At 38.1% G+C, this 15583-nt stretch overlaps 1 protein-coding gene across 3 annotated transcripts; it reads right to left on the reverse strand.

Moving 5' to 3' along the window:
- Positions 1-2462: 2462 nt before the first annotated feature.
- On the reverse strand, positions 2463-15583 carry U2AF1 (U2 small nuclear RNA auxiliary factor 1). 3 transcript variants are annotated; one of them, XM_042810131.1, is made up of 9 exons: positions 15475-15583; positions 15206-15262; positions 12725-12791; positions 11868-11934; positions 8504-8553; positions 7795-7893; positions 6489-6622; positions 6069-6161; positions 2463-4151 (listed from the first exon to the last, which is right to left on the reverse strand). In XM_042810131.1, the coding sequence occupies exons 5-9, from the start codon at positions 8531-8533 to the stop codon at positions 4013-4015; spliced, it is 495 nt and encodes a 164-aa protein (XP_042666065.1). In that variant the 5' UTR covers positions 8534-8553; positions 11868-11934; positions 12725-12791; positions 15206-15262; positions 15475-15583; the 3' UTR covers positions 2463-4012. The 3 variants fall into 3 exon arrangements, with proteins under 3 accessions (XP_042666065.1, XP_042666067.1, XP_042666066.1); XM_042810133.1 differs by lacking the exon at positions 12725-12791; XM_042810132.1 differs by lacking the exon at positions 15206-15262 and having other exon boundaries at positions 15475-15492.

The following is a 15583-nucleotide window of genomic DNA, read 5'->3' on the forward strand; positions in this document are numbered from 1 at the left end:
CGCACGGAGCTGATAACCATCACCTTTCTCTCTCCCACTTCACATATGGAGAAATGAAGATGCTGGCTACCAGAGCTGGTCTGCTGGCAGATACGGTCTGGTAGCCCTCACTGTTCAAATTGTTTTCAAAAGTCAATTTACAGCTGAAACTTCAGAGCAATTGAACTGACGCCTTTTTGGCAGGAACTTCCATCTTTGCAAGATGGGACCTTCTAAAATAGCTCTGGTGCAGCTGCTGAAACTGTGCAGCTGTGGATAGCGTTGTCCTTTGCTATTCTTTCTTCTTGCTAAAGGTTAGCTTTATAGGAAATGAAGCATGACACTCAGCACTAGAAGATCAGATGTTCATGACTGATGAGCACACTGCTGAGGAGCATGGATCATTCACACAGTCCAAGAGACATGCTCCATTTCCTATATACACATATTGAAAACTGCAAGAAGAACCAGGAGACATTTGTAAATATAATGCAGTAAATAAAATTGGCTAATTGGATAAGTTCAGAAATACTTGTGCATAGTTTCAGGATGCATCATGTATCTTTTCGATGCAAAGATAGGCTGATTTGTTCTACAGACATCTGGTTTAATTCTGTTTTTTTAAAATGGAAATTCACACGTTCCAGTATAAAGCTATGCTCAATAGTATATACCTCAGGCTCACCTTTGTAGTAAATTAGCACAGCCATATGTATTCTCTCCTATGACAGTCTTACCTATTAGGTATTACTTCCTTACCAGCTGATGTGAGCACACACCAAGTCAGTATCATTTTTTTCAGCTCTGACACTTCCTCAAACAGGACTGATTTTCAGAACAGTCCTAAGTTAGTGCTTGGAGAACCCAGTGATTAATACTTTCCCTACCTGATACAAAAGCAGTTCACGTTCTGCTATGTTAAAAGACAGCATACTTGGTACAAGCTGCAATTGTAAAACAGTGGGAATTAATGACTGTGCCCATTGCAAAAGTTTTGCAGTACAATCCATGCAACACTGGGGAAAAAAAGAATCACCTCCAAAAAATTGTCCCCTTTCTCAGTCACTCGTTTCCTCAACACTTTTTCTTTCTGTCAAAATGAGCTTTCTTGTTCTCTATAGATTACCACAATAGAACAGCCCTTATCAGGTTAGGAAAATAAACAGCAACCAACCCACCAAGTTACACTCTTTGATAGTTCAACTTTATGAAGTAAATATCATTGTTTTGTTATGTATTGAAGGCATGCTCCACCAGCCCTACAAAAACAAGTCAAAGGATCATTTGAAAGCGACTTGAGCCAAAAGCTGAGAATTTAAAATGTGTAGTCTATGTCCTCATCAATGATTTAAAGAGCAGCATCCCATTTAAAGGAAAGGGATAATTTTTGTCAGATTCTTATTAAAAAAAGGCTTTATTTTTGAACAAATTTTCTCCATTTGGTTTTACAGTCTCAACATACATCATATTCATGGACAAGCAGCATTTCCACAGAATAAGAGCCAAATACAAATAAGAGGAAGCCACTCGGGATTAACATTTTCAACCTAATTGACTCAGACTTCTGAAAATACTGTATGCTGTCACTTATTTGAGGTATAGGAATTCCATAAGATCTGATCCACTGTTAAGAGCCAACAACAATGTATCTGTGAAAAACAGGACCTATAGGGAGGGAGGGAAAAATTCAACTCTATACATATAAGAACAGAGTGGGCAAGTAGGATTCCCTACCTTTGCATTGGTAAATGAATCAGGTTTGGACTACCATGTTTATCTAAATTTGTGCAGTTTACATTTCAGATGGGATTAATTTTATTGGTAGCATACATCCTTAAGGGTGAACATCACTGATGCTGTATTATGAGCTTGGTTTACATGCTGAATGCTGTCACCAGTAAAACTCGTTGCTTTCAGTGCCCTTTAAGACATCTTCCAGTAAGAAGAGGAGGAGGAAAACTGTTTGCTATCTGTTCACACAAAAAAATGTACTTGCTGTTCAGCACTGCTTAGATAAACAGATGAAAGCCATTATAAAGACACATTTATACTAGTTCAAAATGAATTTGTTTATACAGCAAACTAGCTTGTGCCAATAACCCATGTGAAAAAAGATCTTAAGCATTTTAAGTAGTAACCACATTATACTGGATACCGTATTAAAAACTAGTGGCTATTCTCACCTTTTTGAGCTTGAGATTTAAATTAGTTCACTAATAATCCTAAATCTCATTCAGGAAATGGAACTGGATTAATGCCCTTTAGACCAGGACTAAGTTATCAATGTTAAATTCCTCATACCTAGCAGACATATCACAGGTTTCAGTTCAGCCATCTATTCTAGGCACCAATCAACTTCTTCCACCAAAAAAGAATTCACAGTTCATGTATTTGCAACAAAATATAAATAGTGAAGCTGTCTTCATGTAGAGATACCTTTCTTTTCAAAAGTTATGGCAGAAAAAATTCCACAAACTGGTTGGTCAAACCACTCAGAAGAAATGTAATAAATTCAATTTAAGTTGGTACAAGAATGTCGTTCTAAAAGACAACTTAACATTCATTTAGAAATGCACACTTTTTAATATATTTTTCTTCGCCATCTCCAAGTTACAGCGAGCAAAGTGATTTTGTATTTTGGTTTGTTAATCTGTCTATGCAACACTTCCATATCCTTTATTATCCTTTTATTTACTTTAAATGATTAAGGAGCAGATCTATCACTTAGCAAGTTACCATACTCTTAAGAATTAAAGAGCTGGTAAATGCTCTGTCACATCAGAAAGCTATTATTATTGTACTAGGTAGTTTTACAGACATAAATATGACCACTGACCAAAACTTCATGCTACCTCACAAGCTGAATAAAATTGAAATTGCAAGTACACTGCACAGTCTCTCAAGCAACATTTCAATTAAACTCCTTAAGGGATGCACAACCTAGGATACATAGCTGTTGTGCGATTCAACTGGGCCAAGACAGAAAAAGTCTTGTGAAGAAACTGCCATCTGTTTGTCAGCCTCCATCATACTTTACATCTCTCCAAAAGTAAGTAAAACTGGAAAAAAATATATTTTCCTCAGTATCCAATTAGTCCTCTGTCATCTCGAACGCTAGGGAAACACCCTTCATTAAGCAACAGCTAGGAGAACACAGTGAAAAAAATTCAGTCTGTTAAGAAATGTGGGCCTTCTATTTAGGACCTTTAGTTTCTGTCAATAGATCCTGTGTTTCCTGTTGTATGGAGCATGAGTTTTTAAAAAAGAAACTCATTGCTACTGAGACAAAAATACTGTTTCCCACCCCTCCCACACACTGCAATAGGTAACTTCATTTCTAGCAAAGATGAGGAAATCAGTCAAGAATAAAAAAACCCCTCAGCTATGAACTCTGGCACTGCCAGGAGTAGCAACACAACTACTCCGGAGTGCTTAGAAAAAAGGCTTTAGATTTTACACCAAGAAACTGGAATTTATTGTAAATGCCACAGTCACATTGATAGACAGAGCACAGACTTCTGGTAACAAACAAACATACATTTTGTAACTAAGCGTTTCTACTTGGTAAATAAATGCACTTCGCACAGCCTTCCTTTTAAATGTGCCTAAACTAACCTAAATAAGCAGACAGCATAGCAGAAAAGGGAAACTTATTTGAGTAACTGTTTCTTAAGCAGTATATTATTTTTTTACTATGTATATAATATTTCATATTATATACACACACATTTTCATCAACAGTTCAAATCATGTCCAAATAAAAAATAAAAATAAAAAAACCCCAAACTGGCCCTCCTCCAATACATTTACCACCTTTCCCTCAGGCATAGTATTAATCCAGGTATTTGTCAAGATAGAGGAATGACAGTTAAAAAGAGTCCCCCCCCCCCCCGACAGGAAACAAGTTACACAAAGAATACTGTATCACTACAAATTTTTATTCAGAAGCCCATCTTTAAAAAAAATCTCATTATGAACTTGTTTGGTCAAACTACAACACTTTCTAGCAGACATACAGTAAAAATGGCATGGCTCAGAATCGACCGGATCTTTCACGATCTCTTGATCGCCTCCTATCACGTTCACGTCCTCCTCCTCCTCCACCACCACCTCCACGACCACGATCTCTGGATCTAGACCGACGTTCACGGGACCTCGACCTGGATCTATGCCTTCAAAGAAAGTTTGAACACTTCATTATTTCGGCACTCGCAGTAGCATTCTGGGGAATATTGAAGAAAGTAACGGGGCAGAAGAAAAACAGTGTGGAATATTCTAAGTATTGGTAAATTGGCACTCACGCTGTGAAATCACACACTTATGTATTGAACTAACCTAACACTCAGGAGTCAGCTATTGTAAAAAGACTCTGCTGTTCACTGCCAGTCATAAAACTTGAGGAGAGGCACGTAGAGGAAACAAACGCACTTTCATACAGCTGTTAATTGAAGCAAAAAGAAAAGGGGACAACTGCTTCCGTAGCTGGTAAAGAACAGCTCTCAAGCACACAGAGGAAAAACCTTCAGCTAAACATTTACAAGTCCAAACCCATTAAAGCAACAGCATTATCTAGCAGCTCAAAAATCTGAGTTTTATGCATTTTTGCTTTTTTTCTGCCTTCCATTTCCAGAAGCCATCAACCTTTGCAAATAATCCTTCCCTGCCTCTAGTGTTGATGACTTCAAGAAGAATGCTAAAGCCACACCGAATGCTAACACAGCTACTATGGATTTATATCTTACATGGCACTTGTCAAGGACTTATGTTCTGAAGGGTTATTAAGATTTCAGACAATTCAGTAATGGGGGAAGAAAGTAAACACTACCATTTAAATACATGCAGAAATTACAGCAGAATTCAGAAGACCATGGAAACAAATGCTGCAAGTCTGGTTTTACAAAACATTGTTCCACGTCAAGGTGCTCCAGGATGGGAGCAAACACGGAGGCATACAGGTCTTGCATACCACTGAGCTTCAGAATTACTAAATTAGCTTATTTTTCACAGGTTCAGGTATACCCTTCTTTTTTCTACTTGAAATTTCAAAGTACATCATTTTATGTAGGCATATCTTCAGGTCATTCTAATCTATACAGTCTACCTGCAAAACCCCATTGATGCAAGAAGTGCATGTTTTAACATCCAGCCTTACTGCTAGCATGTGACAGCTTCACCAAGAATTTAAAGAGGGCAAATAAAGACTAAAATACTCTGAGGACTCAAATATTTTATTTGCTTGACCCCAGACTAAAATTAGGCCATGGTAAAACAATCATATTCCACAGCCAGATATGCAAGTCTGATCTTTACTGCAATAAAAGATGACTTACTGGTGCCTAAGTCAGAAAGATTCAGATTCTTGGGTGTGACCAAAAGGCTAAGATGAGCATATTTAATCTTTTTTCACAAATTGTTTGAACGCCCCAAGAAATTACACTGACATTTGAACACTGTAAGAAAGTTAAACATGTTAATTCACATTTTGAAAGTTAAATTTATCCTCACAGATTTTAAGATGCTGCCAATTAGAGACACTTACAGGAAAAGTATTTTCGTATTCCCAGGCTCCCTCTGTGATTGAAAGAGCCATATAAAACCACTCCATACAAAAGCAAATCCAACAATTAAACATGCTTAACCTAAATAAGAAGTTCCTAAAACCAAAGGGATTCAATCCAGCACAAAGTGGACCATCCACAAAAACATGCTGCATTAACAGCAGTGGTGTAAGCTTTTCCACAAAGTATCTTAATAAATATATACTCTGGTATTAACCTCCTGTTGCTAAGGAACAAATACTGGCTACAAAAGCTAGCCATTAACTGTTAAATCAAACTAAAGAGAAATAGTAAATACTCATCAGGTCCTGAAATGACCCACAGATCTTGACAGAATCATACTTCTGGTTGTTTTTTACCAAAAACACACTCTTTGGTTCTAAGCTGTCTGCTTTCTAGCTGTACTCAATGCCTTTCACAGGTGCACCTCAGAAAAAGCAAGAGAAGACTGAAGTTTAAAAGGTTTGTCTTCTGAACATTACACAACTGATGCGTAATTTATCTGTTTTAGTTGTTTAAAAGCAAACTCACTTTTTACGACGACGCCCGTACAACTCACGTCTTAACTCTCGAGAAATGGGCTTCAAATGCATGAAGTTGCAGAAACCTCCTCGTGTACACTCTCTGAAAAGAAAATCCAGAGTTACAGTTCTCAGCTCTAAAGTGGATCTGTTTGCCCTAAGCCCTTAGTAGGCCTCTAGCCATTCACAAGTTCATCACCTCTAATACTAGAAACAGTAAAGAACATTTACTGAAACTGACTTGCTCCTAGATCAAAATCCAAAAGATGTAAAAGTCAAGAAGCTGACTAGATACTCCAGATTACCGTTGCCTGAAGTGCTTTTTCATTTTACTCTGAATTACACATAAAACCCACACCCAAGCAACCATCTTGTCTGTGCAAACACTTCAAAAGACACTTCCATAGGCAAACAGGAAGTTGCTTTTTACCCCATTTCGTATTGACGGCAACAGGCCTCTCTGAAATCGGTCACAGGTGAAAGCTCAGCATGAATAGGCTGTCCATTAAACCAGCGATTGTTCAGGTCAATCACAGCCTTTTCTGCATCTTCTTCACGGCGAAACTAAAAGCAAAAATATTTTTTCATGCTGTGGAGAAGCAACAGAAGTAGATCAAAGATTCCTGACAAAACAGGTTTATGTTATCTGTGGCTTAGGACTACTAATATAACTACGAACTACTTCAGAGCTCCTAAGACAGACAGTCTCATCAGGGTAAAAATAAATAATCTACATTTCACCGATTTGAATTCAGGGCTAATCACAACAGATACTTTTTCACAGCTATGTTCTCTTGGTCTTTTCAGTTTTGCAGCTTATAATGTAAGTTATGGGAACGCTGCCTTCTCACTACAACTTTAAACACAGCGTACATCATGTAATACTAATGCTCCACACGTAACAGAACTTCTTCAAGCGTTTAAGAGAAATCAGCATGAGAACTGAAGCCCTTGTTCACTTACAGAAACTTAGATCCTCTTTCAAAAAGAAGATGAAAAGCATTTTTTTTTCCCCACAGTCTCAACGTAAATTTTCAGAAGCAACTTTTCTTTCCAATTATTACGGTCTACACAGATACATGCAGTCATACACATATGGCCCCCAAATATTTCCCAGTTCAGGAAAATTACAGTAAAAATATTCACCTGCTCTTGTTCATCTTCCTGACACTTTGCATGCACAATGAAATTTCTGCAAGTGGGTAACTGTGTACACATGACTGAAAGCAGGTATCGACAGCTTTGAACAGCTAGACCTAAGCCCTTCAGTTTGGACCTTAAACCAACTAGTACCATTGGTTACAACATGTTTTGTTTAACTGGGAAGTTAGGAACTAAGTGCATCTGTTGAACATGAGCACCTGCTGCAAATAAACCTCTACTCTTAGTGAAGTTCTTAGAATGCAGCATGACAGGAAGAAAGATCCAGAATTCATACTGGTCAGTTAAGAGACCTTCAGCAGAGACTGCTTATTAACCAGGCAAAAAAGGTTGCACGTGTCTTAATAAACTGACACAGACTTTGACTATCAGAAACGCTTTTCACTGTTTCTAAAGATTTGTTTCAAATTCCATTGCTACTTCCACTCTTTTTAACTTAGAGTGATAAGCCGGAGAGCATTTAGGATCCTCAAGTGCAACCTGCACAGAAGCTACAAGAGTACAGCGCTTTTAAACTTACAAATCTGTCATACTACGTCTATTCATTTAAATTAACAATTCTCTTTTTATCCTACCTTTACGTATACATTTCCAACTAGATGATCTCCAAGGTTATCACAAACATTCATCTCCTCAACTTCACCGTATTTTTCTTCCATTTCTGTGAAGACCTCCTAAACACAAACCGGTTTAAAAAAATAAAGAAAATTAACATGTTGGGACATGTTAAAGTGCAGAACGGATGCACTTAACTATTAGTAACAACTAAAAGAAGACCACTCTTTGAAGTCTTTACATTTCCCATCTTAAAATTGGTACTTGCTTGACCTGCACTGCGTCCACCTCTAAGCACAGTGCTAACAGGATAAAATAAAAAGCTAAGGAAAACATTAAGCATACAGTATTTAGTCAACACATAAGAAGCACTAAAAACACCACACATAAGCCTTGCAGCTATAGTGTTCCTTAGATGCATATGCATACAAATGATGAAGGTGCTGGGGTTTTTCTTAATTTACAGAAGAGATTACAGAATCCAAATGCCACTGAGCATGGGTTGACGATTTTTAAACAAAGCCTGTTATATACAGTAAAGCTAAACTGAAGTTACACCAGCAAATACTTAGCACTGAAAGTCTGAAGTTTAAACAAACACCTGAGGAAACAAATGGTCTTCTCTGAGCCCATTTACTTGTGATATTCACCAAAACCCACTTAAGTCATTTGCTTCCGTAAATTTGAGAACGCTTCAATGCATTTTGAACATTCGCTTTTTCTGCATACCTCAAAGAATTCATCATAATGCTCCTGCATCTCAACATCGCTCACAGCACCTGCAAAAATCAAGAGTCATATCGATTAGAGCCCGTCACGAAAGAAATAAATGCTTATACTACAAAACGTAACCTAGAGGTGCCACCTGGAGCATAAAGGACACCATATATCATGTAGCTAACTAACAGGAGTATTAAAGAAAATCGGTATATGCGAACAATTTAAAGTCCAAAATAATACGTCAAGGCATTCTATTGACATGATCAAATCAGAACCAATTTTAAATCAGAACCAAACTTGCATGCCACAAATCTAAAGGGAGGAAAGGGAACGGAATTGCTCTGAAGTATGATTTACGTTTGATGCACAATTCCACCCTTTACCTACCAACAATGCCACCTAAACAGAAGGCAAGTGCTTTGTCACAGGTGCATATTTCTAAGTACAATTGCAGTTTATCACTTCTCTCCCTAAATACAGAATTTCCTTTTAACAAATCCACCTCTCCATCTCCAGCACATAGATATTAGAATGTGAGAGTTCACCAAGTAACGCAGCTCAGAATTTTATTTAATTCTTTTAACAATTTCCTCAGAGGAGTTATTAAAATGGTGCTTCTTAAGTGCTCCCAAAGAAGGGTACTACAATGCCTTGCAACAGAAAGCACTGTTTGGGGTTTGTTTTTTGTTTTTAAAATATCACCTAGTTTTTTTTTTTTATAGCCCTGAAAAAATATTTTAGTGCAAGATAAGCCAGCCACATAAGTTAAACTGTTTTACATGCTCCAAGCTGCACTTCACAAATGAACGCTGCTTGCCTGCTGCCATTAAAAAAGCAACATAAGTTTGGCTGATTTACAGAGCATTAAGAATATAAAAATAAGTTTAATTTATTTCCACTACTCTATGGTATTTTAAGGTATATTAAGCTGTATACATTAAAGCCTAATGGATTAGCTCTTCAGCAGTTAAGTGGTTTATTACGATCAAGTGAGTGGAGCAGTTTTAAAATGAACCCTGCATTTCAGGCTAGAAAAATATTTTAGCCTTTAAATTACAAACACTGCTGTTTTAGTTCACAGAATGCGAAAGAAACAGAGCCAACAAGGCTAAGTTTATTCAGCTTGGGCTGCTATGAAAAAACAGATGCCTTGGGCTCGGCCATTTTTGGCTAACAGTACCATCTGGAAGAACACAGCATCTTTCTTCAAAGTCTCTAACAGTAACCAGCCACATTCTCTGGAACTGCAATTATTTTTCTCCCAGCCAGCTGCCTCCTGAAGAAGGCTAAGGGAGGCTTGTCATGCAGTTTAGGTTCACATTTCTTGATTTGAAAAATGTTTGCTTTCAGAGCTTTCCTCTTCCTCACCACTTTCCCACAGTTACACAGCAAACGAAGCAAATACCAAACGTTCAACCAGTTCTTCTAGACAGGTAATACTTCACTATATTCCCAAGGTGGTGCAGTCACCACTCATAACAGCTTATAGATACCTAAGGATTTATTTATTTTTAAAGATATCAGATGGGGGCTCCGTGAGCCACATAGGGAATAATTAATTTTAACCAAATGGATGAGTGCTAGAAACTTTAAGGAGATTCCACTGTCAAATTAAGAGATCATAAGCAACAGTTAGTTAATGACTACGTGAAGGTCCTTCTAAGTGGGAAGCATACATATGCACAGGCTTTACAAACATTCATGTTCCAGGGCCACCGGTATCTGAACCTTGAGAAGCCCCATTACTAATTAAAATACTCAGGAAAACTATTATCGTTCAAAACTAAGGTTAATCCTCTACGACGGCAATAGAAAGGAAGACAGTTAAGCAACAACAAACAACACATTCAATAGCTACCCGAGTTACCCATTTAAAATACATGCAGTACTTAAGTTGGGACAAAAATATGGAAAAAACAGGGAGCTGGGAGTTTCAGCAAACGTACTGGTAACAGAGCTCCAGCTCTACTGCACAAGGTACAGGCAGGCTCTGTTAAATGACTACCCACTCGCCAAGGCAAACTGAAGTTGGACACCAGTTTTTGGAAGACTAGAGGGTCTGTTCAAGTCAAGACTCTCGCAGCTGTACAATCTAAATAGCTCCACAGACCAAACTGCTGTAACCGTGCAAATTAGTTACCAGCGCATTGAGAATTTAGGGACAGTGGAAAAACCCAACTGAACGTTTTTGTTTTATCAAAACAGCATTAACTACAAAGCATCTGCAGCGAGGCCTACAAACCAATAGAAGTGTTTAGCATCTAGACAAACTGACACAGCTCATTATGCATCTAGCTTGATCGCTTCACATAAAACAAGCTCGAGTTGCTTAACTGGGCCATTATTACTTCTAAAGCAGACGACACAGTGTTGACTTTTAAGGTAGTGGTTGATTTCACAAATGCTGGTAACTAATCTGAACTAGTCTGTAATCCGACAGCCCAAAAAAGGAATAGCCAAACAAAGCTTTATTACCACACAGTCATATTCACTTCAACAAGAAATATTAGTTAGAAAATAATATCGATCCTTTTTGATTCTAGTTTTTTAATTTAATCTTATTCTAATATGATGTTTCAGTCACAATGACAGGTCAGTAATTGCAGATCAACAATCTTGGTCATTTAATTTCTACCAGTCTTAGAGTAGATGTTTTCCTCTTTTGTCCATTCCTACCTCATGAGGAGTCATCAAGTTAATTTGTGACCATGCACAAATGGCTGCCCCTCCTCAAAAGTACTTTTAAAGATTTATTTTCCTACATGAATATGCAACTTGGTTTTGGAATTTGAATTTTCAAAGCATGGAAGGAATTTTAACCATGCACCTACCCAAAAGGACAGCTGCCAAAAGGGAAGCTATTATCAGTGCATTCTTCCAAAGCAGACTACAAATGGAAGCCACATCATTAACCTAGAACAAATTTCTGCTTGAAGTCTGAAGAGTTTTAAATTCAACTTCCCTTAACAATGACAGCAGGAAATTTACTCTGGATGAAGTCAACGTGTCATTATCCTGCTCTTTTAGGCGGTGGAATCTTATGGATGCCATAAGACATACAGAAAAGCACTGCTTGAAAGCAAGCAGCTGGCAAGGAGAAAGGAGGGGCGGATGAAGGCAGTGCATCAAGACTGCTTTTACAGGGAAAGTACAATTCCAACTTAATTAATAGATGGTATTCAGATTCCCCTCATAGTTTTCAGAGTAGGGAAGAAGGTGAGTGGGACAAAAAGTTTCGGGTATTTTTGGGGGCACATTTCATTAAACGTGGTCAGTTTGATCTGTTAAACTAATATGGTAGACCAGCTTAAGTCGACACTGAGCTCTGACAATCAAGCCCAGGGAACCAGTGAAGGAACTTGTATGAACTTACAGCGCAAACCGTCAGCAGACTGGGAAGAGTTTTGAGGGTTACGGTAAATGTTCAAGAGGGCAATGGTCTGAAATACAAAACGCAACAACTTTATATTATAGAAAATAATTTTAACAAGAAACTGGTTTCCTTTAGGGTCGCTCTAGCCGAGTCTGTGCTGAAAGAGAGGTGGTTATTTTCTCCCAAGAAGGAGAACTTTCTCTTAGCTGGTGACCTTTCTGAATAATCCTAACACTGTAAAATAAGAGATCTCATGATACTCCACTATTGTATTTTACTTTTATTTTATTAACCAATATTAACCTGTGGAGGGGTTTTGCATGACTTCATGCAGACACGTAATAAACGGTATCCAAAAGCAGTATTCAAAACTATGGCCACAATCATACTCGCTTGAATTTGGTCTTCCTGAATGGATTCTTAGTAACAAAGCCCCAGGAACAGAGATAATACAATATCGGAGCATGACATGAGATCTCCATCTTCCTATAAAAGTTAAGACGAAAGAAGAACCACAGTCTGGGAAACTTACCGTACATCACAAATAGACCTATTTTTTTTGTTGTTGTTGTTGGATCAAGAATTTGATAAATGCCTGCAGTTTAACCCTTTAAAAAGAATGCAGCGTTATTAAGCAATCCAATTTGCATCAAGTCCAATTCATGAAATCACGTCCTGCATTCTGAATTGCACACATTTGACAAGTTCTTGATATATGCGCAAGAAGAGTTCCATCACTTGTCCTGTTTGCAACAGCTTTATGTCAGCAGCTCAGAAGCCAACATGATTTTCTCATAATTAGGAGTGGGCTCTTTAACACCATTCTTTAAAAAAATTTCTCCAACTGTGGGACTTACAGTGTGAGCCGTCAGCCGTCTGTGCACTGTTTTGGGGGTTACGATAGATGTTTTGAATCAAGATGGTCTGCGGGGAAAAAAAATAAAAAGGGGAATTCTACTGGCTGCTGTGCATATAATAGACAATTGCAAAGAGACAACTTGTTTGCAAACATCTAAAAGTAATAGCTTGTTCTTAAGACTTCCTTTTCGCATTTGCAGAAAATCTTCCAATTGCATCCAGACCATCATATTATGAAAACAGTTGTAATTAACCACCAAGAAAGAGCTGCGTTTGTCTCAACAGCTATCCTCAAAATGGGAGTTGTGAGGCACAGTAACCTGAAACACCAAACTACGTGATAGGACGGATACACCTAGCTTCATCTTATTTTGAAGATCAGATTCATTACTGTGAGTCTAGGAAAAAAAGTAAGTGTTATGTGCACAGCATACAATACATAATGCCACAGAGCCTAGAACGTTACACCACACCATAAGGTTTTTAGGCATGAGCTGCATCTCGTTTTGTGTATCGGGAATTTCTTGGTGGAATTTCTGTTTAAATAATATAATAGCATCATAGGTTCGCATGTTTCCGATCCTTCAAATAAGGACAATATCCTTTTAGCCCTTCTGCTTTTTACTTGAAGAATTAGCCCAGGCAGACTTGAAACCTTACATTTGTACCGTTCTTCTTAAAATCAAGTTGTCTGAAAAAACAAACCATGTTTAAGTTAGTAAACTAATATTATAAAAAAATAAAAAAAAAAAAAAACCAAAAAAAATCCAAATGTCCATATCACTGTAAGCAGCTCAAAAACTGAAACGTGATTACTTACTTAAAGTACAAGCTCAACGTTAGTACAAATCGCAGTCCCCAAATTATCCTAGCTTATACATTATCATTAGTTACATCATGAAAAAAAAAAGTCACAGGACCAGCAATGTCATACCTACATATGCTGATCACTTAACATTACAGAATCTGTAGCATCACCTTTAAATCACACACTTGTTTTATAACAGGTACGGTCTTATCAACCAAAGCTTTGTGCTTCCGTGGCCCAGGTTTAAAATAACTGTTTTATTCTACAATTGGAGAGAGCCAGAAACACAGTTACAGTGTTTCTGCTAATTGGTGGTAATCTGATCGCTTTGGATTGCATAACCTTTCCTTACACAGCCCTTCAATAAGGGCCGCACCAGGGGAAGATAGAAAACACTGAGGCAGCAGCTTCCCATTAATAGCATATTTCTTACTCTATTTTCTATCACAGCTGATTACCAATCTGCACACAAATAAAGATTTCTGTAAGGAATCCCAGATGCTGCAGATGTTCCAATACAGTGTGTCAGCCAAGAGCAGCACTCCCAGATGTCGCCAGATGATTCCAGCATGCCCTGCTGACCCACTTCAGCCAGCAGTACTAACTGCAGCTTCGGCAGCAAAACTGAAGGCTGCAGCCAAAGGGCTGCATATAAATGCTCTCTTAAAAATACACATATGGTTTTAAGATTATAACAACCACTGTGGAAGTTGTCTAGTTTCAAATTATCTTCTAGTAGCCAAGAACCTAAACTCAAGCCTCTACATTACCTAATGATTTCAGTATGCTGTCCATATATATCAGTAACAGCCAGAAGAATGGACAGTACTGTTTGATAAGCAGTATCTACACTAAGAATTATTAAGTTCCCTTAGATGGAAAAACTCCCTCTGTTGATGAAGTACCAGCAGTAGCGCTCACAACCCTGACAGTTTCTATCCCTCAAACCACTCCTGCATAGCACACCCACAGACCGCTTGTATTTAATAGGTTTAATTTCAGGAGCACTACCTCTAACCTCCAGCCCTGTGGTTGTTACCTGCCTTCTGAACTCCCCCTTAACAAACACCAGCCCAGAGGACTCCACTGCTACGTAAATTTCACCTCTGCAGATAAAACTGCTCCTAAAACAGCAGTTTCCATAAGCACATCATACACAGCTCTCCCAAAGAAATCTATTTACCTGCACACCTTGACAATCAGCGGTGATAGAAAAAGGAAAAGCATATAATTCTCCAGGTAAAAGTAGCTTTCTGAAAACCGTAGAGCTCATAATAACAAAAACAACCCTATCACCCTCTGCACCAGTTCTTTAAGCAGACGTGCTGTCGCTCATCTTGTCCCTAACGTTTAGATAGCCAAAATCTAAGTAATCTGTCAAGTTAACTGATGTATATGCCCTCGGCAACCAGGCAAGTTGCTTTCAAGAAATAATTTGTTCACGTTCAAAAGAAGCGAGTAAGTTACACTTGAAACTTAAGAGCCTGGGTCAGAGAGCAAAAACAGTGACAGGAAAGTCACTTATTTGCTTTTGTTGTTGTTGTTCTTTCTCTTATATGCAAAGACTTAAGTTCACACCTTTTGGCTAGGTGGAACAAGCTGCTATTAGTTGTGATAATAAAAAAATCTGGGAAGGTTTAAGTGCCTAACATCACTGAGAAGGCACACTCACCTGAAAGTTAGCACTGGTTGGTCTCTACTACAGGCAAGCTTACAACAGCATCGCTTCCTGCAGCCATTAAGGGTGACAGGAGATGATTAGAAATGCTGGGAGAAGTAAATGGAATACCCCCAAAAAAGCAAAATCCCATATAAACTGGGGCCAAAAGTGAACTACTTAATCTGGAGCTCTGTAATTATTCACTTTTATCTGAGGATCTACGTTTTAAAGAATATACTTCTACGAATTCAAACCAAACAAAAAGCAAAAGGAAAACAAACCTGGCTAAATGTTGGTTTGTTGTGCAACCGAGAACATCTGTCTCCATGACGGCAAGCTCCGATTTTGAAATAAAACGAACAGTTGACTCTGCAAGTATAAAACCCAAAG

The sequence above is a fragment of the Centrocercus urophasianus genome, unplaced genomic scaffold, assembly GCF_019232065.1.
Source record: "Centrocercus urophasianus isolate 14NV4802_14NV808 unplaced genomic scaffold, USGS_Curo_1.0 seq_12, whole genome shotgun sequence".
Taxonomy (NCBI): Eukaryota; Metazoa; Chordata; class Aves; order Galliformes; family Phasianidae; genus Centrocercus; species Centrocercus urophasianus.

Bases quoted from the DNA above. Each gene is read 5' to 3' on its own strand.
- U2AF1 (XM_042810133.1), bottom strand. From the start codon at position 8,533: ATGCAGGAGCATTATGATGAATTCTTTGAG. The intron at 6,623-7,794 runs GTAGGATAAAAA...TTTTGCTTTTAG, and splicing joins TTGGAAATGTATACGTAAAG to TTTCGCCGTGAAGAAGATGC. The intron at 4,152-6,068 runs GTGAGTTTGCTT...CTTTCTTTGAAG, and splicing joins TACGGGCGTCGTCGTAAAAA to GCATAGATCCAGGTCGAGGT.